At 48.3% G+C, this 22,506-nt stretch overlaps 1 protein-coding gene across 2 annotated transcripts in view; it reads left to right on the top strand.

Annotated features, from left to right (window-relative positions):
• The window catches only part of HCN4 (hyperpolarization activated cyclic nucleotide gated potassium channel 4), a 98,378-nt gene that overhangs the window by 62,423 nt on the left and 13,449 nt on the right, over positions 1-22,506 (top strand). For both annotated transcript variants that reach the window (XM_031045991.2, XM_034066247.1), the window contains exons 4-7: positions 2,546-2,764; positions 16,229-16,375; positions 18,234-18,474; positions 20,904-21,068. In XM_031045991.2, coding sequence (XP_030901851.2) covers positions 2,546-2,764; positions 16,229-16,375; positions 18,234-18,474; positions 20,904-21,068 — 772 coding nt within the window. The remainder of the gene's footprint in view (positions 1-2,545; positions 2,765-16,228; positions 16,376-18,233; positions 18,475-20,903; positions 21,069-22,506) is intronic.

Below are 22,506 nucleotides of genomic sequence, written 5' to 3'. Positions count from 1 at the left end.
AACAAATGGGCTAAAGCCATGGAATTTGCAGCATTTGCCATTCTGTAAGTGCAGGGGCCACGGCTTTACAATTGCCAGTACTGCAGGGCTGAGGGAAGGGGACTATGGGTCCTGGAAGAGTTAACAGTGGAGATGCAGGGCTGGCTCCATAAGGTGTGCGAGATGCTTGATGACTTAACAGATCAGAAGTGGGTCTGCAAAATGACCCAAAACTTGGGTGGTGGAAAAAATGAGTCCCCCCCACTTCTTTGGCCAGTACTCTAGGGGCCATGGCATAGACATGGGTGAGGGGAAGGTGCAGATTCACTCCTCCAGTGCTTGCAGCCCCCATGGTTGTATCCTTCCTGCTGCCCTAGCCAGGCAGCACAGTACAAAAGATCTTCTCCTCTGTCTGGCTCCCCTTTGGTCTGCAGTTCCTCACACATGGGCATAGCCAGGAATGGAGGCAGCAGTGGCCCCATTGTCTCTTGTCTCTGTCCCTTGGCTCCAGGGTAGTTTTTCCAGCACAGGAGGTGAGTAGCGTCCTGCTTTGTCAGGGAGGGGAGCCCAGACAGGCTGGCGCCAGGCGGGAGCAGCTTCCTTGGGGCTCTGAATGTGCTGCTTCTGTGTTCGCTTTGCTATAATTTCTATTGCTTTGCCCTTCTTGTTGCAGTGTGAATCAGGCCTGGCTTGCATAATGTAACTGTTTATGGCCCAGGTAATGCTATCACCTGCCTTTGTCCATGTGCTTATCACCTAGCCAAGCATTAACATTCTCCAAAGGTTCCAGCTCTTTGCCTTTCTGTTTACTACTTATAAGCTCAGTGAAAACTTTCCATCAACATTAGTGGCACTGAGAGAGCTGTTTGCAGAGCGGTCCTCAGCCACCAAACTCAGTGTGATGAGATACCTCCAAGGTGTCCAGTAAGCGCCAGCGTCAGCGTCATAGCATCACTGCTCACTGGTGCTGTGGCTGCTGCATCTCTCAGAATGGAGTTCACAAAAGCATTGCTTCTCTGTTTGACAAGCAATTCTCTGTTTCACAAGCCAGACGTTCTGTACAATGGCCTTCTAAGTTGCCACGGCATATGGATTTCCACTCATACTGTTAATGCCTTCCTAGAACAGAAAAAAAAAAGAGTGATGAATGTACAGGTGATGTGCTGTGATGAATGTCACTGGAGCAGAGGTATTTTTTCACATACCCAGTGGCAGAAATGTGTGATGACAGTGCATTTATTTTACAAGGTTTTGTGGCAAGGACTTGCTAGCACATACCCACAGGATAGTAAATGCACCTTGAAGCGTTCCACAAAATCAAGCTCATCAGAATAATCATGAAACTTCTGTCCCATGATGTCATTGCTGAGGTGCTGCTTGTGTTGGTTGCAGTGGAAGAGCACAGGGTGTCTGGTGAAGCCCTTGACTTCAGCTGGCTTCTCTCGGTGGTTTATTGCACCTCCCAGATGAGAGCATTTGTAGTTTTCTCAGCTCCCAGAAAAAAAGCCCTGTTTTACACTGAGAAGAACTCGCTCTCTGGACATTGTCATCTTAATTTTCTGCCCTTCCCATCTCTTCAGGTAATGACCAGAAATCCTGACCATTTCCTAAATTGCCAGGAGTGATTTTCCCCACTCTAAGATCTTGCTGCTGGCACCATGCTCAGGCTGTTGTTCACCAGTTCAGTTGCTCATGTGGGTCACTTCAGAAATATCCCAGGGCCTAATATCAGTTTACCAGGATAGCAGCATGTCACACTGCCTGCCTTCATTGCTGCAAAGTTTTGCTGGAAAGAGTGTGCAATGTCTACAACGCTGTCCAGAGTCACTTAATGTCAGATGACCAAACTTACTGAATCGTACAATCCCAGCCTGGTTTTGGGTTGGAAGGGACTTTAAGGTCATATAATTCCAACCCCTGCCACAAGCAGGGACCCCTTCCACTAGAGCAGCTTGCTCCAAGCCCCTGTGTCCAACCTGGCCTTGAACACTGCCAGGGATGGGGCAGCCACAGCTTCTCTGGGCACCCTGTGCCAGCGCCTCAGCACCCTCACAGGAAAGAGCTTGTGCCTTAGATCTAACCTGAACTCCCTTTTTTCTGTTTGAACCCATCACCCCTTGTCCTATCAGTACAGTCCCTGATGAAGGGTCCCTCTTCAGCATCCTTGTAGCTCCCTTCAGACACTGCTCTGAGGTCTCCACGCAGCTTCTCTTCTCCAGGCTGAACAGCCCCGATGTTCTCAGCCTATCTCCATATGGGAGGTGCTCCAGCCCCTGATCATCCTTGTGTCCTCCTCTGGACTTGCTCCAGCAGCTCCATGTCCTCCTTATGTTGAGAACACCAGAACTACACACAGTGCTGCAAGTGGGGTCTCATGAGAGCAGAGTAGAAAGGCAGGATTATTGAGTGTGCCCAGGACTTCCAAGCCCTCAGAGAATACAGTTGTTTTTTTAATATGTAGAGCTGCTTTAAACATAAGCTTTGGCGTCTGATGGTGGCTGTGCTTTTCTGAAACGTTGATGCCTGTCCCAGTGCTGAAGCTCTGTCTGTCTGTCTGTCTCTCTAGAACGATTCCTGGGGGAAGCAGTATTCCTACGCGCTGTTCAAGGCCATGAGCCACATGCTGTGCATTGGCTATGGGCAGCAGGCACCCGTTGGCATGTCAGACGTGTGGCTCACCATGCTGAGCATGATTGTGGGAGCTACCTGCTACGCCATGTTCATCGGCCACGCCACCGCCCTCATCCAGTCGCTGGACTCCTCACGGCGGCAGTACCAGGAGAAGGTAAGGACTGGGCTCTGTGGCCCTCATGTGACTGTATCGAGGAGTCCAGGGCAGGCAGTAACCTGGATGAGAGGCCAGCTCTGTGGTGCCTTCCTCACCATGGTGGTTTATTATTTACCTGTCTCCACACGGGGGACTGAAGGGGTGGGTAATTCATCCCTTCACTCAAACCCTCCGGAGGAAATAGGTGCAGAAGGGTATTATCAGGGCAAGTGGGTGATTCTTGTCATTCTTTTTAGATGAATGTTATCAGTGTCACTGGTGGCATCCAAAGCTGCAAGTCACTTTTTCCTTTCTGAAATCTTGTTTCGAATCCCAGATGAATGTTCCAGAATGCGTGGCTTTGTTTAGCAAGTACTGGTTGTAAAAGTATCTAGATTATTCACTTCAGTGCTCTGGAGTGAAACTACACAACAAACCCCAGAGCACAGATCAAAGCTCAGGAACTCCCACCAGGTTTCCAGGTAGCTCTTGAATGAATTGCACAGTTGTTGAATTGCATAATGGAGGCATGGGCAGAAATGTCACAGTGATCAGTTACCACTGTGGTGGCAGTAAGTGGTGCTGGCGTTATGGTGGTGCTCTGTGTAAGATGGTAAATGACAAAGTCAGTCATCCTGATTCAGCCAATGAGGGTAACTCGTGGGACTGCATCAATTCCTTACTTCGTTCCATGCCTTCGATATATCACTGTCTGTACAATGACATTTTGTTATCTAAAGCAAAAGTGCAGTGATGCTTTGCCATCCAGGACACAGGCAAAACTTCTGCCTTCAACTTGTGCTTGAAGTTGCAAAAGCAACTGCCCTCAGCAGGGCTGAGGATGCCATAGGCATAGGCAAGGAGATGTTACGGTCAGGGTGTTACAGATATTTGGTCTGAAGATTAAGAAGAGGAAGAAGTATTTGCTAGCCCTGCCCTGACAAGGCCAGGTCCAGTCGCTGTTATTCAAGTGAGTCAACTATGGTTAAGTGACTTTTAAGTTCAGAGTGGCCTAGGAGCAGTTTTGTTATGGGGTTACAATGCTGGGCCACAGAAAGAGAGTAGAGCAGAGACTGAAAGCAAAGAAGACCAGAGGCTGCATCATGAATTGAGGAGAGGGAAGATCTCAAACCACAGCTGGAGGTAAAAGAGGGGAAAAAGCCCAGGAGAAGAAGGGTGGAGGACTGGGCTTTGTGTAGAGTTTTACCACTGTACTACAGATTGGCTTCAGTAATTCTAATGGAGAGCGTGGCATGCCAAAGGGAAGGACACTGCAACACCAGGAATGAAAGCTGATCAGCTCTGTGTATGCAGAGTAGTTATTCAAATGTGTTTGAAACAGCATAGAAGTGAAGGGCTGATTTGCAGATCAAGCCACCTGGCTAGCCTCACTGCAGCCAAGGTTCCACCTGCAGGGCCTGGGCACCACGGCTTTCTCCTCAAGCCAGGTCCAAAGGCAAGGGCTGAACTTGACCTTGGAAGCTGGATTCCAGTCAGTGCTCAGGGAAATCCAGAAGGGCAGGGGGGATTGCGGCAGGGATGACAGAGTAAGTGTGAAGTGTTAGAGCCTTATTAGAATGGGGAGATGTGAATGATCCAGGAGAAAAGCTTGGTGACAGAAATAGTGGATAGAGGATTCAAAAAAGGGTGCATTTCACATGTGGTGGTGATAGCAGGTTCATTTCCCAAGGTATTCTCCTGGGATTAAAGCCTTGGGGATTGAGTACCTTCATTTTCCCCTTGCAAATGGGCCAAACGGTGGCCTAAAACCAAATATGTATTCATTTCCTGCATTCCTTAGCACTTGAACAGTCATGCTTAAAATGAAGCTGCTTTGTGATTTGCAGCCTTGCAGCTCAATTTAGTTCAGTCCTCATGGGACAATGTGTCTGTTGAAGCATAAGCAAAGAATCTCAAGTTTGGAGGTCGATTGGTAGAAGCAGGCAGCAGTTTAGACACTTCTGCTGAGTACACCTTTGGCTGCAAACAGGGCTCTGGAGGCTTAAGCAGCTCTTCCAGGAGTCGCCAACAAAAGGGAAGGCAATGGGAAGGAGGAGGAGTAGCAGAAATAGCATAGTAACAGGACAGAAGGTTCTGGTTAGTAACTGCACTGAGAGGCTTTGCTTTGTGTAACCTTCAAAACAAGGTTCAGGATCAGGAGTGAGTTTGTGGTGATGTTTCAGATTGTCATGAGCTCTGCCAGACCAGCTTGTTCTTTCCTTGGACAAACAGGAATTTTGAGAAGAGGACCGAAAGCCAAGATGTGTTGTCTGGTGCCTTCAGTCGCAGATTTGTCTCACTTTGGCTTGGATTCATTGAACATTTGGACATTCAATCCCTGACCTGTGGAAATCTTCTCCTGTACCACCTGAATTAACACTGTGCTGATTTCTACGTGGCAGGGAAGCTGTTCAGGATCAGTGGGGTAGTAGGAAGCATGGAGAATTTGGAAGAGGGAATTTGCACCCTCCAAGACAGTGTAGTGCAGAGGTTTGTGAGTACAAGTGGTGAATCCCACAAGGCACAGAGCACTCACACGAGCTCAGGCATTGGTGGCATGAACACCCCATGAACAGCTCTGAATCATAATAGCTCCTTAAATCTGGCACTCTGAACTGACTGCTTTATTTCCAGGCCCAAAGGCAAAGTTAGAAGGGACCTCTCTGTCTCATCCTGCATTCAGAGTGTTATGCCCTTAGTCTTGCCCATAGTCACAGAGAATCAATGGGAGGATCAGGAGCTGACTCATCTCTTAACCTCTTTACCAAGCTGATTCCTTTCTTCTGGGTTAGTTTTCTGCCAGACTGTAGAGGAGGCCAGTGAGTGCCAGAGCTGGTGCAGGGTACTAGAGGAAGAGGTCCATAAGCAACAACAGAGGCACAAAGCCCTTTTCAGCTATTCATGGATTATCTCAAGTCTTAACATAGAAATTCCTAATCCTACAACTTGCAGTAGCTGTGGCTCACGAAAGGAAGAGTGTTTCTTGCCCAGGAGATAAATAATCTAGACCAATCTGCAAGATATTGTCATGTTTTCTGCAGGTTCTCCTATTAATTTCTCTGCTCATAAAGCTCAGCTGGATTAATATTTATGTCAAGTCACCACACACACCCTCGTCCTCCTCTGCAGACTGTAACCTTGAAGCTTTCGCTGCTTCCTGCAGCCAAGCTCCTTGGAACAGAGCAGGGAGAGACTCGGCTTCACTCTCCCAGGATGCAGGCAGCAATGGGCATCATGCAGAGCAGATCTCCCCTGTTATCTTCTCAGGTACATTCAGAAGAATGACTGGTGCGAGGTAGGAATTGCTGCTCTCAGTGTTGCAGAGCCCAGCAAAGCTGTAATCTCTCCTTCCAGAGCCTCACTTCTCATCAAGATCTTCCTGCCACACTGGCATTCCCTCAGCTTTCCACATTCAGTCCCCTGCTTCTCTTCCCCACTGAACCATCACTGAACTGTCCAGTGAAACCTGAATTATCCAGTGCCTCTTGTTCTTAAAATATGTATTGAAAATGGGTGGATACTTAGGTACTTGTGTATTCACTTAATACGCTGAAGCATAGTTGCAAGGGGACTTCCTTACAGAAGCACTAAAGGCATCTCCATCTCCTTTCAGTTCTTGAAACAACCCTTCTTACTCATCAGCACAGGCCTTCTTGACACCCAAGGTCTGGCTGTCCTTATAGTCCAGCTATCAACATAGCCCTTCTGTCAGCAGCCTGAATTCAGAGTAATTGGGGAAAATTTAGTTCACTGTGAAGGCTGAAGCAAGACAACAGGAGCATTCAGTCTCTGCTGGGACAAAGCAGATGTTAGACAGTGTTCATTAGAGAGAAAGTAAGACTGCTGTTGTGCCTGCCTACTGCAGGGAAAGCTGGGGATCTGTCTTTGGGCTTAGACAAATTCATGTAAAGAAAATGTTTCCAGTGTTACTGAGTGCTGAGATGCAGACAGTAGGTATGCCTAATCTGCCTTTGCTGGGAAAGCTGGGAGGGTATGGCCAGGAGCTGGATTGCTGTGTGGATTGCTCTTCTGTTCTTTAGCCTCTTCCTCAAAGTACCTGAAACTGCCTGAGGCACACCACCAGGTGAGAGGAACCCTCAGCCTGGCCTTTCATGCCTACTCCTTTGGATTTGGGCTCTTTTACTCTGCAGGTTGATGTTCCGAACAGCCTCCAAATGAATGTGTGCAGGGAATTGTGTGCAGGGATCCTAGCTGGGGTCCTAGATACAGCATAATCATGCCAGCTCTTGCTGTTAGCTCCCCTCCAGCCCTCCTTTAAGAAGAGCTGATTAACCCAAGCACTGTCCTGTAACAAAGCTGTATTCAGCCTTGTGGCTCCAGGACTGGATAAGCCAGTCCTACCTTGGGGCCAACACAGCACAGAAACATGAAGATAACCAGTGTCAGCATGGAGTTGGGCAATGACTTCCATTTTTCCCACACTTAACTCTCCCAGAAAGCTGGGAAATTTCATGTTCATTACCAGTCTGAACAGGATTTGAAGTGACATTCCCAAGATGATTGGTCATCAATGCCAATAGACTCTCAGGGGTCATTTCTAGATTCCTAGAGTTAGAAGGGTTATGTGGAAGTCCCCTTCTGAGCTACTGTCAATTCTGGATGTCAGGGAAGCTGCAAAGCTCCCTTACTCTTGTATTAATGTGCATGAAGGAGAGGGAAAGGTGTGCAGCACTCCAGAAATTAAATGTGTCTGGAACATTTAATCAAATGGAAAATTCAATCAAACTTCCTAACTGGGGAAAGTTTGGAGAGCCTTGCTTTACCCTGCTATGACAGCACTAGTGGTGTATTACCTCAATCTGTTAAGAGGTGGCTTCAGACCTGTCATGTCCCATGTCACTGTCAAAACATTTGGGGTTAATAACAAGGCTTATAAATGATGGACTTTATGGACTGTGCCTGCAGTGAAGCACCTGTGGTGTGCCTTGGGCTTGGGCTCTCAGCACTGCCTCCAGGTAGCTATTTCTGGAATCAGGAACAGGTTTTCTGGATAGTTTGCAGTGCAGAGGCAGCAAGTGGAAGGAGCAAGGTTTGGATGCAGCTTAACAGGAGGGGTCCAGCTTCCTAAAGCTCGCTAAGAATGGATGGAATAGAAATGAGTGCCCCATCCCCACCTTCTCTGCCCACATGTGACAAGTCCAAGGAGGCTGCCAGAAAATTGCAACCTGATGTAAGTTGGGTCTCCTCTGAGTTGGGATTTGGACAAAATATCCCCCAGAGGTCCTTTCTAACTGTTGCAATTCAAAGTCTCTAACAGCTTTATTCAGTGGGAATGGCTGGCTCAGGCAGGTACATCCAGTGCTGCAAGGCAGCTGTCCTTTTAGATACCACAGCCATCTCAAGAGTATTTGTAAGAAATAGGTATTGGGGTGGTAGATCAACGATTCCTTCAGTTCAGCTCAACCAACACATCAGCCATTCGTGTCAGTTTTTTAAGCTCCCTTTCATGAAAGACTCCTGGGTTGATTATAAAATGGAAGTGTGTTACTAAGAGAAGCCCCATTTTGAAGCTGTAAAACATGCCTTGTATATACTTACAGCAGAGATTTCAGTACCCAGCTGGGGAATGTGTCCATTGTACAAGCAGCAGTGCCTGCAGGGAGTGCATGGCTCAGACTGAGTGCAGGGGCACATGCGGTTCCCTCACCACTCTCAAACAAGGGGAGGAAGGAGGCAGTAACTTTGCGGTGTCTTTGTAGCACATCTTTAGAGAAGGGGAAGGAAAGCTGCCTTGTAGATTGCCTTCTGCCAGCAGGTTTACATTGGAGATAGGTCTCGTTGTGCAGTACCGGAGATACTGTGATTATAGCTGGGCTTTTGACATCTTCTTTCTGAGAGTGGAAGCCTCTGTTCTTTGTTCTGTTCTTTGTACACTATCGATGCCAGCCTGTTCTGAGCAGTGTGCTTGTGCCCATGTGCAGAGGGCTCTTGCCTCAGCAGTTCTGTGTGTCCCAATGTGGGATACAACAAACTTCATTATCAGTTTTGAAATTCATTTTGGCACTTGAAGTGTAAATAAATAACTGTCTAGGGTAAAATGGACATTCTCAGCTTCCCTGCTGAGCCATCCTGACAAAAATCTGCTCCCAGCAACATCGATCTTAAACTGCAGAGATTCACTGGTCCCTTTTCCCCATCTCCAGCTTTAATGGCAGATTTTATCTTACCTCTTTCGTTCTGCTCTGATGATGAAAATAATGTTGAGCTCTTTTTCCCCATCAAACCTCCAGTTAAGTGGCTCCAGCCACAAGACCTGACACCTCCAGTATGTGCTATGAGTTTCACAGTGTTTCATTAATAATGATTCATTGAGGAGGTCCAAAAGGTCCCTGTACTGGGCTACTGAGTTACACTGGTATCTCTGACCTCTCAAACCCAGTAAGGCATTCTGTTCATCTGGAGCCAGTCAAGGAAAACAGGCTATTTCTGTAGCCGTGATGTACAGGTTTGTACATAATGCATTCATCCTTGCACCACCTTCCTTCAGGCTGAGCACTTGTAAGAGCAGACAAAAGGGGCCTTGCCCACAACATTTAGTGCAAAGATACTCATCCTAAAGCTCTTGGGTCTGCTCTCCTAGACCCCCTGAAGGGAGCAGCTGTTTCCATTGCTGGCAGCAGTGGGTGATGTGCTAACAGCACCATCTCCTTTGTGTTCCATGGCTTGTGCCGCAGCTGCTGCAGCAGTGCTGCTGATGGGTGAAGTAAACAACTGTTCCATCAGCCCATCATTGACCAAGCTCAATGTGTCAACATCTCACAGCCCAGAAATTAAGCATAATCCTTGCCTAAATAGGTGCTGATTAACAGCAAGGAGACCACCTCTGGCAGCTGATCATTACAGTCATCCTCAATGGAGTAATGTTGTATGGAAAAAAGCTCCAGGAATCTTGCTTGTGTCTGTGTCTTTGGAAGGCAGCAAGAGATAAATAGCCCGATTCTAGGTAAGGTGGTTTCTGAAGGTTACCACTGCAGTAGGGGTAAAGCTGTTCCATGTTTTTCAGCATGTAGCATGCCATGGTACAAAGAGTAACACAGTCTTTGGACTCAGAGCCAGGAGCTCAGAGCCAGGACATGCTGTTGAGCTTCTTGCAGAATGCAGGTAGCTGTGGTGGATTCTAAAGTTGAAGTTAAACCTACATGGCTGTAGGTTTAAATTTAGGTCATTAATCTGAAAGCCAAATAACACTGATAAAGTTTGGTGCTTTGCTAGGTCTGGTCTGTGTTGTTCTGGTTGAAATAACCACGATTCCTATACAGCAGGGTACAGTTTGCCTGTACCCAACTCTGAGCCTCCCAGCCCAACCCAGACTCCCATCATGCAGGCATTCTAGGTTCTTTCCTCTTACTGGTTCACTTAGCGTTTCCTCTGGGCCTCTAAGTGAAGGAATCCAGATCCTGTTTCAGCCTTGTCTCTGGCTGCCTGGGGCCTGGAGGGTATGGAACAGACAGCATATGCCTGACTACAGTTCCTCTCAATCACTTTCCTGTTCCTATGGAACAGACAACCCTGAGCACATTTAATTTGATTGGAAAACAGCAGGACAGTGCCCACAAGCATGTGTATAGAGCCAACAGCATTCATAACTGTTGGCAGACTGCGTAAACTGACATAACCTGCACCAGATACAATTTTCAGCAAGAGTTCAGGAAGAGTAAAATTTGATGAGCAAGGACTGACACTAAATATGCTGCAAGCACGGAGCTGCGTAAAAGGGAACCAACAAAGATCACACCAGCAGTGCAGGCATGAGTTTGTGTTACAGAATTCCACTATTCTTCATAGAATCATAGAATCCCAGCCTGGTTTGGGTTGGAAAGGACCTCAAAGCTCATCCAGTTCCACGGGCAGGAACACCTTCCACTAGAACATGTTGATCCAAATGCCTGTGTCCAACCTGGCCTTGAACACTGCCAAGGATGGGGCAGCCACAACTTCTTTGGGCACCCTGTGCCAGCGCCTCAGCACCCTCACAGGGAAGAGTTCTCCCTTATATCCAACCTGAAATGTCTAAACTGCTTCAGTTTGAACCCATCACCCCTTGTCCTGTCGCTACAGTCCCTGATGAAAAATCCCTCTCCAGCATCCTTGTAGCCTTTTTCAGATAATGGAAGCTGCTCTGAGATCTCCAACACAGCTTCTCTTCTCCAGGCTGAACAGCCCCAGTGTTTTCAGCCTTTCTTTCTGTAAGAGTTGCTCCAGCCCCTGTTCATCCTTGTGGCCTCTTCTGGACTTGCTTCAACTGCTCCATATTGTTTTTATGTAGAGGACAGCATTGCTGCACACTGTGCTGCAGATGGGGTCTCACGAGAGCAGAGGGACAGGATCCCCTCCCTGAGCTGCTGCTCACTCTCTGGGTGCACCCCAGCACACAAAGGGATTCTGGGCTCAAGCACATGCTGAAGCCAGGTCATGATCAGCTTCTTGTCAACCAACACTGCACATTCCTGGTGTTATTTGACTCCATGACAATGTGTGTCTTGATCATTTTGAGGAAGATGGAGATGTAGTTGTAGAACAAATCCTGAGGGTGGGGATATGAATGACTTAAAAGATAAAAAGAAACTCAGCATTCCTTTGTTTCTAATGATTACTACATGCTGTGTAGCTGCACTGGTTTAATCCTCATCATAGGTCAGAGAAAATAAAACAAAGATACAACTGTGGCCTGCCAGGACACTTTGCCTGGTGATGCTCATGACTTGATCTTTACCCCTGTGAAGCACTAATCCATTGCAAGAGCCACAGCGTTGTATCTCATGGATGCTGATGTGGATCTTAATCCAATATCTCTGGATATATGTTACCAGCATTCAACATACGATCAGTGCATTATCATTCTTCACTTCATGGGAAAGGCATTACTCAGCCAGAGCATCTTTCTTACACAAGTTCATCTCTGTTGACTTCCATGAAGTCCAGACAGGGAGACTGTGAATGAGGTTAAACTCTCCCACAGAGGTTTCAGCCTGGAAGGATGCAAGCAGTGCAGCAGCTCTGCATAAGATATGTGTATTTATTGCTTGGTAGATAGAGATGAGCACCTCCAGTGCCTTCCCTGCAGTGGGTTATGTGTGTGCCCGTGTCAGGGTCTGTGAGCAATTGCAACTGTGAATTAACTGAGATGCGAAAATGGAAATCAGTGTTTCTCTGGAGCCCTGAAGAGTGACGTGTATGGATCAAGAAAGGGCTCAAAGAGGTGTCGGTGCTGGGAAGGGAGCAGCTATCCTTAGATGCAGGGCCATTTTTATAATCAGAAGTAAAGCAAGGGAATAGTCAAAGTCAAAGTCTTTCTGCCAGTGATTTATTACAGAGAGGAGGATCATTATAGAGATTGAGGCAGGGAAGACGTTAAAGCTACTTAGTTCCTTTTGGACTGTGAGTGATCTGAGCTTTGGTTGAAGGGGAGAGGAGTGTGGAGACACCTAAGGAAAGTAGGCAGCTGTGGAAGGAAAACTACTCAGGGGAATGGTTTCCCTTTGATATATTAATATCTCCTTTAAGGGCTTATTTCAGTTAAAACAGACTTAAGAAAATTATGTAGGATTTAAATGGACTCAATTGTCTTCAGAGATATTGAAGTAATTCCTAAATGAGTTTTTTCAGTTGAACACAGAGAGGCCGCTAATCTCTGCGGTTCCTTGGAGCAGAGCTCACATGGTGACATGGAGGTGTCGTGGTTTAAACCAAGTCCCCCAACTCCCGGAGAGTTAGGAAGGAGAATCCAAGGAATGTAGCCCCCACGGGTTGAGATAAGAACGGTTTAATAGCTAAGGCATAACACAATAATAATGATACAGCCAATAACAAGCGAAAAGAATACAACATCCCACCAGCCACCGACCCATAACTCACTCCACCCTGCCCGGCCGAGCACCGCGTGCTCCCTTCTCCATTTTCCTCTCGAGCTCCACCCCTCCTGCTCTCTCTCTCCCAGTATGCATCCTGGGCATCACATGCTATGGTATGGAATACCTCATTGGCTAGCCTGGGTCAGGTGTCCTGTCTCTCCTTCCTCCCGGCCTCCCCTCCTCCCCGGCAGAACAAGTGCCTTGAACAAAAGGCACTTGAACAAAAACAAAGGCCTTGAACAAAAACACCCTCAAAACATGCTCACTATCAAGCAACTATTCCCAGCCCAGAAGTCAAAACCACAGCACTGCACCAGCTACAAGAAGGAGAAAAATTACTGCCACGGCTGAACCCATGACAGGAGGCAAGTGGAAAGATGGAACAAACAAGTTCAAGGGGAAAGGAGACAAGAGGAAGGTGTCAGGTTAAGCAGCATCTGAAGGTTCTCAAAGGGCTGCCACCTCAGGGGGTATGAAGTGGTTTTAGAAGGTGCCAGATCTTCAAGGGATCAAGGAAGCCCTGTAAATTCAGGGTTGTCAGGCTGATGCTTTAACCCCCATGTACCACTGATGTTCACCACATGATTATCCTTCCCCCTTTGCTTTGTAGCACCACTGAGTGTTGCTGATGGCCTCAGGATAGATCTCCTTTAGAGCTTAAGATGAGAAGAGACATGCTGAGCCCACTGCACTTTGAACCCTCCCTCACACATGTTTAATAGCCTTTTGTTTAGGAGCTCTGAATGCTCCACACTGCAGGACCGCTGGCCTTCAGCAGCACCAGGGAAGGGAGAAAACCCCACATGACTGTAGTTTGTTAATGTAGAGACTCCATCTCTGCACAAGGGAGAGTGAAGAGCTCACAGAACTCCCCAGCTGGCATGGGTGAGAGGAGGTGGCAGTAGCAAAGACAGGAGAGCCAAGATGTGAACCTCTTGTTCATGATGACAGAGAATTATAGTCTCTTACTTCACTTTTTCCTCTTAGAACTGTGTTCTTCATTTATAATCAGAAGCAGAAGCTTTTTTTTTTTTTTTCCCCGGTGAAGTAAATTTGGCCTGGTTTTACTCTGAATCTTATCTAGGGACAGTGATTCTAGGAGAATCTGACAAGCCCTAGAGACTTTCAGAGCAGTAATTTATTGCTCTTCATTGCAAAGCAATAAATTCATGTACTGTAGTGAATAAGCAGTGTGTGAGTGGCCCCATCCAACCTGTGCTAGTGAGTCTGAGGATCTTGAGGGGATTTGTCCTGAGAAACAAAGGTCAGTTGAAGATGATGACAAGTACTCATGGTAGAGGGAAGGGGGGCACCAGACAGGCACCTTGTGACCTGGTCAGTGGTCCACTTCAAGACATTGGGCTAAAACTGAGGGCATAAGGTGATAGTTTTGGTAAATAATTTAGTCAACAAACCCACAGCATTAAAACAAGCCCAATTGTTTGTGGCTTGAGAATCAATTTAACAAGCCCAAGTCAGCAAAAGCTAGTGTAATGATTCCCCTTTCCATAGTGAGTGTCCTGTATGTCCTGTGTCCGATTTGATAGGTCTCATGGATTCTCAGATGCTGCTAATGTGTCTCCAATGGCAGTAGACGAGCCATGTTCAAAAAGAAGACAAGAAATCTGGAAGGGGGCTTTGGACAAGGGCCTGTAGGGACAGTACAAGGGCTTTAACCTGGCTTGAACCTGCCAGAGGGGAGACTGAGATGAGCTCTTAGGCAGAAGCTCTTCCCTGTGAGCGTGCTGAGGCGCTGGCACAGGGTGCCCAGAGAAGCTGTGGCTGCCCCATCCCTGGCAGTGTTCAAGGCCAGGTTGGACACAGGGGCTTGGAGCAAGCTGCTCCAGTGGGATGTGTCCCTGCCTGTGACAGGGGTTGGAACTGGATGAGCTTTAAGGTCCCTTCAACCCAAACCAGGCTGGGATTCTATGGTTCTGTGTTTGAGCCAAGACCTTAAACTTTCAGCATTTAAGAGTATAACCCACAAAAGTGTAACTGGCCTCATACCAGCACGTTGTCCACATGGGACATGGTGGTTTCTGCTCCCTTTATCTCCCTTGTTCATGACTGCAGCCTCCATTCAGCACCCAGTATCCTGCCAGTCCCTGCAGAGCTTCAGCAATCCAAGCACTGAAGTGCCATATTCATTGCCAGTTCTGTGCCTGGCTCCAGCACCCAAAGTGGTGACTTGCTTGACTTTGCTCATGCTGTAGTGATGATGAATATTTACAGTCAGCTCCTCTGCTGCTACCTGCAGACACAAAGCTCTGGAGATGCCAGGAAACCCCTAGTGTCTCCTCTACCACCTTGGCTTCTCAGAGTAATTCCTTCTCCTCTCTGGTGCAGATGAAGTTGTTAGCATGCAAGGCAACACCAGCACAGGCTGTGCTGGGAGCAGAGTGACACAGTATGTGCAAGGGAGAGCTGCAATGAGCACAGGTTCAGTAATAAGGCTCTTCAGCACAAGCTGCAGTAAAGGGTCATTCAGGGACAGGTTTCTCGGGGACAAGAGGTGAAAGAGGGGTGGCAGAAGGGGAGCATGGTCTTTTGTCAGCATTATTCAGTATGATACATGCTCAGGATCATGTTCTTTACTGCAGACCAGGGGGAGGGAGTATAACCATTGCAATGCACACACCTTGTCTCTGCAGCACCTTCAAGGCAAGTGCCTTCAAGCCATTTACAGTCCCAGGCTCTTAAGGAAATGTCATTTATTCATAGAGAGCACCATTCATCCCCAAATACTGCTCTGTCATCACTCAGAGTGGGCCTTTATATTCCCCTCTAAGTGACATGATGGAAATGCAAACCATTAGGTAAAAACAAGGACAGGTTAGACAGCAGAAGTGTGTAGGGCAATAGAGACCCAGGAAAGGTGAAGAGAATGTGGGGCCCAAGGTGAGAAGGTAAAGGTTCCATCATACGCAGCAGCCAGGAACACAGAGGAGAGAGAAAGTGGACCATGGGTATTGCAGCTTCAACTGAATAACTCAGCATCCGAGTCTGTGTGTGTCCTTCAGTTTTGTCTGTGGCTATGAACATCCCAGGTTGAACCATGTATGGCCCCTGGTGCAGTAGGTTCCTGTGCTTGGCTGAGGCCTCAAGGGGCTGCACATCTCTTACTCCAGAGCCAAGCCACTAGGTCACTGACCACCATTCCACTGTGTGCTGTGGAAAAGCCTTCTTCTGAGGACACCTTTTCTGGTTGTGCACAAGGGTTTTTACAGTCTTTGCTCAGCAGTATTTGCTGCGAGGAGATTACCAGCTGAGCACTTCCTTCTTACCAGTTTTTGCAGTGTTTGTGGGGGAGAACAGGCCCTGGGCTGCTCAGCACACAGGGAATGAGGAACTGCCTCCACAGTGTAACTGTCTGAGGGTAAGTTTAAAAGTTAAAATATGGTGCAGCCATTTGGGAAAAATAACAAAGATATAACAAAGATGCCTGCCCTCTCCCCACACAGTTGCTCTCTCCTGCACCAGATTATCTTCCGAGGTTTGGCTTGACATGAAGGGAGCGGGTATGGGTATGGTCTAGTTTGTGCTTGTCCATGAGTGGGCACCATTGTTGAATATGCTGGTAACTGCTCCTCTTCCTCTCTTCCTTGGACAGTACAAACAAGTGGAGCAATACATGTCATTCCACAAGCTCCCTGCAGACATGCGGCAACGCATCCATGACTACTATGAGCACCGCTACCAGGGGAAGATGTTTGATGAGGAAAGCATCCTGGGAGAGCTGAGCGAGCCCCTCCGGGAGGTAAGGAGTTGGCACTGAATGGACAATGCATGTTTCTGTCCCTTTTGGCAGCTGGAGAGTTCCCAGTGTGCAGTGTTCTGTCACAATGCTTTGCAGAGGACACCACCAGTGATGGAAGTGGTGGGAGACCAGCTTTCCCATTAGCATTGGCTCTGGGTGTGCACTATGTGCCTGACCAGCCATAAAGGCCCTGTTTCACTTGGAGCTGTACCTGTTCCTGTGCTGTGCCTACCTTTCTGGGAGAGCAAGGCCAAGAAGAACCGGGTCTTCTTGGGTATGTCTCTGTGGGAGACAATTTCACTCAGAAGGAATGACCATCCTATCCATTGGTGTATGTCTGGTATTCCCTTGATTTGGTCATGGCAGAAGTCACTGGTGTGGAGAGAGAAACCCAGGCCTTTGGAGTTTGCAGGACTCCTGCCTGTGTCTGCTAAAGGCTGCAGCACAAGTGATGTCTTACATAAAGGGTGCAGTGTGCAGGCAGTGTTACCCCCCCCAGCACGTGAACAGGTACATCTTGTCAACTTTTGAGGCTATGGTGATATCTGGCAGTGTCATCCCCTTTCCTAAAGTGCCCCTGCAGAAGAGCACTCTGGAAAGTGTTATTACCTTACACCTCTGGAAGCCCTTTTCCCTCCCCAAACAAACATGCACTACTGCTTCCAACCTGTGCTCCATAATCTGTATCTCATGTATTTATATAAACCTCTGTGCAGTGTGGTGGCCTCATCTGTGCCCCAGATGTCAGCTGTAACAGCACGTAGAGTCCAAAGAAGGAGGAACCTTCCAGCAGGGCAAACAAGCATTTACAGAAACTCGCTTCCCTCACTGAAACCAGGCAATGCAGGTTCGCCCTAGTTTGTGCCTCCAATATATTATTCACCAGCACTAGAATAGGTTTTCCTTTTTTGTCTTCCTCCCCCTAGTAAAGCACCTCCATAGGAGAAAGAAGAGCTGAGGACCTATCAGCTATAGTTTAAAACTAGTTTGGTCAAAGTCTTAAAGGGTAACCCTGAAAAGAACCCCAGTGAGGAGCAGGCAGATGCTTCCCAACCCTCCTTCTTCCTGTCCCAGTCATCCAGGTGCCTCTTCCCTGCTTGCCTGGGGAACCCTGTGCTGAGGTGATTAACTCAATATCACTTTCTGCCGCTTTCCAAGTCTGAGCTGGCACAGAGCAGCTCCTATGCAGTGGAAAGTGCTGTCACCCCCTGCGAGTGACAGCCAGCCACAGGAGGAGGCACAGTCCCTGTCTGCTCTGGACAGCTGAACAGCTCAACTGGGTTTCCTTCACCAGAGGCTGATGATCCATCCACGCCCAGTGACCCATGGGCACCTCTTCCTCCCCTCTCTTCACCCTATCCCCATCTGCCTCTGAGCTCCTTGGCACATTTGTGCTGTTCAGCATCTATTTGACAAGCAAGGGCAACACAGACCGTAGGGCTGCCAAGGTGAGTTATAACATTCTCCCACAAAGAGGCCCTGGGCTTTTTCACCTAGCATTTCACCCGTGCTGTGCACCTCTCTTCCAGCCCAAGGTTTCCTGCATAAGGAGGTTTATGGTGCGTGTTTGGGAGGTTGAGGTTTTTGTCAGAGAGGAAGCATATGAATGCAAGCAGTGAGGCATGAAGCTGTCAGCCTCAGCTCACACTGTATGTACTCTGAGCATCCAGAGCCCGTTCCAGCCCGCATTAGGGGCTAAGGGAACAGCATTTGCCCCTTTACTTTACAGTGTACAGTTTAAGTGGGGAAACTTCATTGTTTATTAGATGTAGACTAAATATATGTGTCTCTTCTTCCCCAACTTTTCTCCCTTCCCTTCCCCTCTCTTTCTTTCTCTCCTGCATCACATCATGCTCAGGAAATCATAAACTTCAACTGCAGGAAGCTGGTGGCTTCTATGCCCCTCTTTGCCAATGCAGATCCCAACTTTGTGACATCAATGTTGACCAAGCTGCGGTTCGAGGTATTTCAGCCAGGGGATTACATCATCCGGGAAGGCACCATTGGCAAGAAGATGTACTTCATCCAGCACGGGGTGGTGAGCGTCCTCACCAAAGGCAACAAGGAGACCAAGCTGGCAGATGGCTCCTACTTTGGAGGTGCATGTCGCTCAATCACCATTACACAGCAATACCCACTGTTATTGCTCACGTGTTCCTTAGCTTGTCCTGGGTGCATTGGGGTGGCAGCACGTGGAACTGCTTCCTCAGGCACTTATCCTCCACCCTCTGTTCATCTCAACTGTGTGGCAGCTTCCCAGTATAGTAAATGGTGTAATGGGAGGTGAGTGGGACTCATGGACAGTTCAGGAGTAGCAAAATGGAGAAGGGAAACTTGGCTCTTGTAGGTTCATTTCTTTTTGCCCTAAGCAGACTGACAGATCTGTGAAGGTGAGAACCTAAAGGAAAAAAATGGAGCATTCTCCAAGTGCATTCCTACTATGTTCTAGTCCTGCGGTCTGGCATCTGTCATATGAGATACAGGATAAATATGGAGGAAAACAACATAGTCCATCTTCCAGCCTGTGGCTCAGCAAAATGTTCAGGGTAGCAGGTGGGGGTAATCTGTCAGCAGCAGAGCTCGGGAACAGGGGAACTGGCATGAGGTCAGGAAAGCCTGTAAAAGAAGATTTGAGATAGTGCTCTTATGAGCAACACAGAGAAATCCATCCTGTCAGAGCCCCGTGAAGACCTCACTGAGCCCCAGACAGACAGCTCTCTGGTAGATACATGTTTCAGTACACACACTGAATGTTCCCAAATTAATGCCTACCGAGAGGGGGTAGGAGATAACCTGCTTTTCCTTCCTTCTCTAAAGCCTTTTCTCTATTAAGAAATCCCTATCATGCATTTCCTACACTCATACACTCAGTTTTTCTGAAACAACCTGTCTGCATCTACCTGGAGTTCAAGGACTCTGCATGTTCCTAACAAATTAGGTCAGTTTGATGGGGTTTGGAGTTCCAGGGTTGGAGACAATGCTTTGGGATAGACCCAGAGTGAATCCTTAGCATGGTGTTGTGGCTCAACACTCAGCATGTAGCACAGAGAAGAGCGCTGTCAGTCTCTAAGACACACCATCTGTCTTCAGGTGTGTGCCTTAGATGCCCACACTGTGTGTAATCTGTGGAAAAGCAGGACACAGGAGCTCTCTGCTGAGTGCACGAGGAGTGTCTGTGCCAAAGTCAGACAAGGGCTTTCTGTTCTGTAATAAGCTGAGCACCCTCCTAAGAGCAGATGACTGCAGGGTAAATAAACCAAGAGTTAGTAGATGCCACTAACTTGTCTTTCCCTGGGAATCTGTAACCTTGTGTCATATCCCAGACTGGTTTAGGTTGGAACAGACCTCAAAGCTCACCCAGTTCCAACCCCTGCCACAGACAGGGACACCTTCCACTGGAGCAGCTTGCTCCAAGCCCCTATGTCCAGCTTGGCCTTGAACACTGCCAGGGATGGGGCAGCCACAGCTTCTCTGGGCACCCTGTGCCAGCGCCTCAGCACCCTCACAGGGAAGAGCTTCTGCCTAAGAGCTCATCTGAGTCTCCCCTGTTCTGGCAGGTTAAAGCCATTGCCCTTGGCCTGTCCCTCCAAGCCCTTGTCCCAGGCCCCTCTCCAGGTTTTCTGCAGCCCCTTCAGGCACTGGAGCTGCTCTCGGGTCTCCCTTCAGGAGCCTTCTCTTGTCCAGGCTGCCCCAGCCCAGCTCTCTCAGCCTGGCTCCAGAGCAGAGCTGCTCCAGCCCTCGCAGCATCTCCATGGCCTCCTCTGGCCTCGCTCCAACAGCTCCAGGTCCCTCTTGTGCTGCTGCCCCAGAGCTGGATCAGGGCTGCATGGGGGGTCTCCCCAGAGCACAGCAGAGGGGCAGGATCCCCTCCCTGAGCTGCTGCTCACGCTCTGGGGGTGCAGCCCAGCACGGGGGGGGGGGGGGGGGGGTTCTGGGCTCAAGCACTTACTGAAGCTGGGTCATTGGGAGTTTCTGCCAACCGACACTCCCAAGTCCTCTCAGGGCTGCTCCCTCCAGACTCCTCCAGCCTGTGTTTGTGCTGGGGATTGCCCCAACCAGTGTAGTACCTTGCAGATATCTACAAAAATCTTTGAAAAGACAAATATTCTGGTGTTCGATCAAAGTTATGCCCAGGCATCAAGCCACAGTCAGCAAAGAGCCTTTACTACAAATCCAGAGAGAGAACTAGCTTCAGCGAGAGCACAGCTTCACCTCCTCCTCCCAGTGCCTATGGGGAGCTTGAGAAGGACAGCTTCACCAGTCTGAATGCCCAAATGATATCTTTGATAATCCTCCATCCCAAAACTTGCCTGGCTGATGAGATCAGTAGAATCATGGAGCTGTGTTTTGGTAGCAGCTGCCACAGCTGAGCCCCTGGTTCTGTAAACTGTTATTGCACGTGCAGGATATTACCCCTGCTGATGTTCTTAGGGGAGGAGGAGGAAGAGTCCAGCTCGAGGGGTGACAGGGTGGCAGGCAAAGTGGTGATGCCCATCCCCGTGTGCTCAGGCTGGCTCTTTTCTTGCAGAAATCTGCCTGCTGACACGGGGCCGGCGCACAGCCAGCGTGCGAGCAGACACCTACTGCCGCCTCTACTCCCTCTCCGTGGACAACTTTAATGAGGTGCTGGAGGAGTACCCCATGATGCGGCGAGCATTCGAGACAGTGGCTCTGGACAGGCTGGACAGAATCGGTGAGTAGAAAGTGTGGGGGGGGTCTCCTTCCCGTTGCCTGCTGCTCTGGCAGCCCATCTCCAGCCTTTGCCCTTAGATCCTTTGATGGAGTTGGGAACTGAAGGAGATCATAGACTCATAGAATGGTTTGGGATTAAAGGAGTTTAAGGTCATCTAGTTCCAACCCCATTGCTATGGTCAAGGATACCCCACTCTAGACTATGTGACCCAAGGTGCTGTCCAACGTGTCTCTCTGTGCCTGACTTCAGGTCCTACCAGGAGCCCTGTTCACAATCAGTTAAGTCCACATTCTTCTCTCTCTTTGCTCCTTAACACGTAAACATTTTTGCCAGCCTCTGCTTCCATTCATTTCCAAGATCAGTGTGAGGCCATGAGGGCCATGCTGGTCAATTCACTAGAGTTTGAATTTTAGCTCAAAATCTGTTAGCACGTTATCAATAAAAACCTCCCCCCCCCAGCCCAAAGCAAACATAAGTAACCAAATAATATTAGTGCCTTGTTGCAGCACAATGACCCCCACCTTGTTCAGTCAGAGACATAATCCCTTCTGCAAGCACCCCTGTCTAACTAGGGAAGAGAAGGATAACATTCCTTGGTCACAACCAGAGATGTTTTAACACAGAGATTAAGTGACTTAAGCAAGGACAGGGAAGAATTCTTTGCAGAGTTGAGAACTGAGCATTTCTGAGTCCTGCACTAACTCCTTTAGCTGCTTATTTTACATCTCTTCACAGTGCATTCATTTTCATTGCTTTCCAGAATCCAAAAGGTCAATGCAGGGCTGAGTACAATGCAGAAGGAGAGGAGGATGATGGGGTGAGGAGGGTAAGGAATAAGCTGGCATCCCAGCAAGGGGTGCAGTGCCTCTGGGGCTGCTCATGCCAAGAACACTGTATTCTGGGTATCTCATTACCTGCTGCAAATCCAAAATGTGACCCCTGAGTAAAAGGGTAGGAGCTTAATATGTAGAGTTTGGCAGAGTCTATGATAATGAGGCCCTAGTGTAAGTAGCAAGAGTCCCATCACTTGGGTTATTTAAATTTCACTGTAAAACTGCTGAGAAAATGAAATGTCAGGCACTGGCAGGGATGGTCTAACTTGACTTTATCAAATCTTCCAGATTTAGGTGGTCAGAACTGCTCAGGTTCTTAGCTTGATGCTTTCTGTGGCTGTGTGTATAGGTGAGCAGGCTGTCCTGTGTCTGTGTGCTGCTGCCCACTTACCTAAAATTCAGGAAAATCCCAACCCAGCATAAAGAACCTCACATGCTTCTGCCATCAGAGGAATTCCTTCCTTCCACAGGCACCTGCAAAATATCAACATCAAATCAGGAGGTGACACAGGAATAACAGGCTCTTTGGTGCAGAACTCTGGCATTAGCCTCCCTCCTTTTGCCATTCTGCTGACCTGAGACACCATCAGTCCCTGTGCCATAGA

This window comes from Melopsittacus undulatus, chromosome 9 (genome assembly GCF_012275295.1).
Source record: "Melopsittacus undulatus isolate bMelUnd1 chromosome 9, bMelUnd1.mat.Z, whole genome shotgun sequence".
NCBI classification, from domain to species: domain Eukaryota; kingdom Metazoa; phylum Chordata; class Aves; order Psittaciformes; family Psittaculidae; genus Melopsittacus; species Melopsittacus undulatus.
This window is presented reverse-complemented; position numbering and strand designations above follow the sequence as displayed.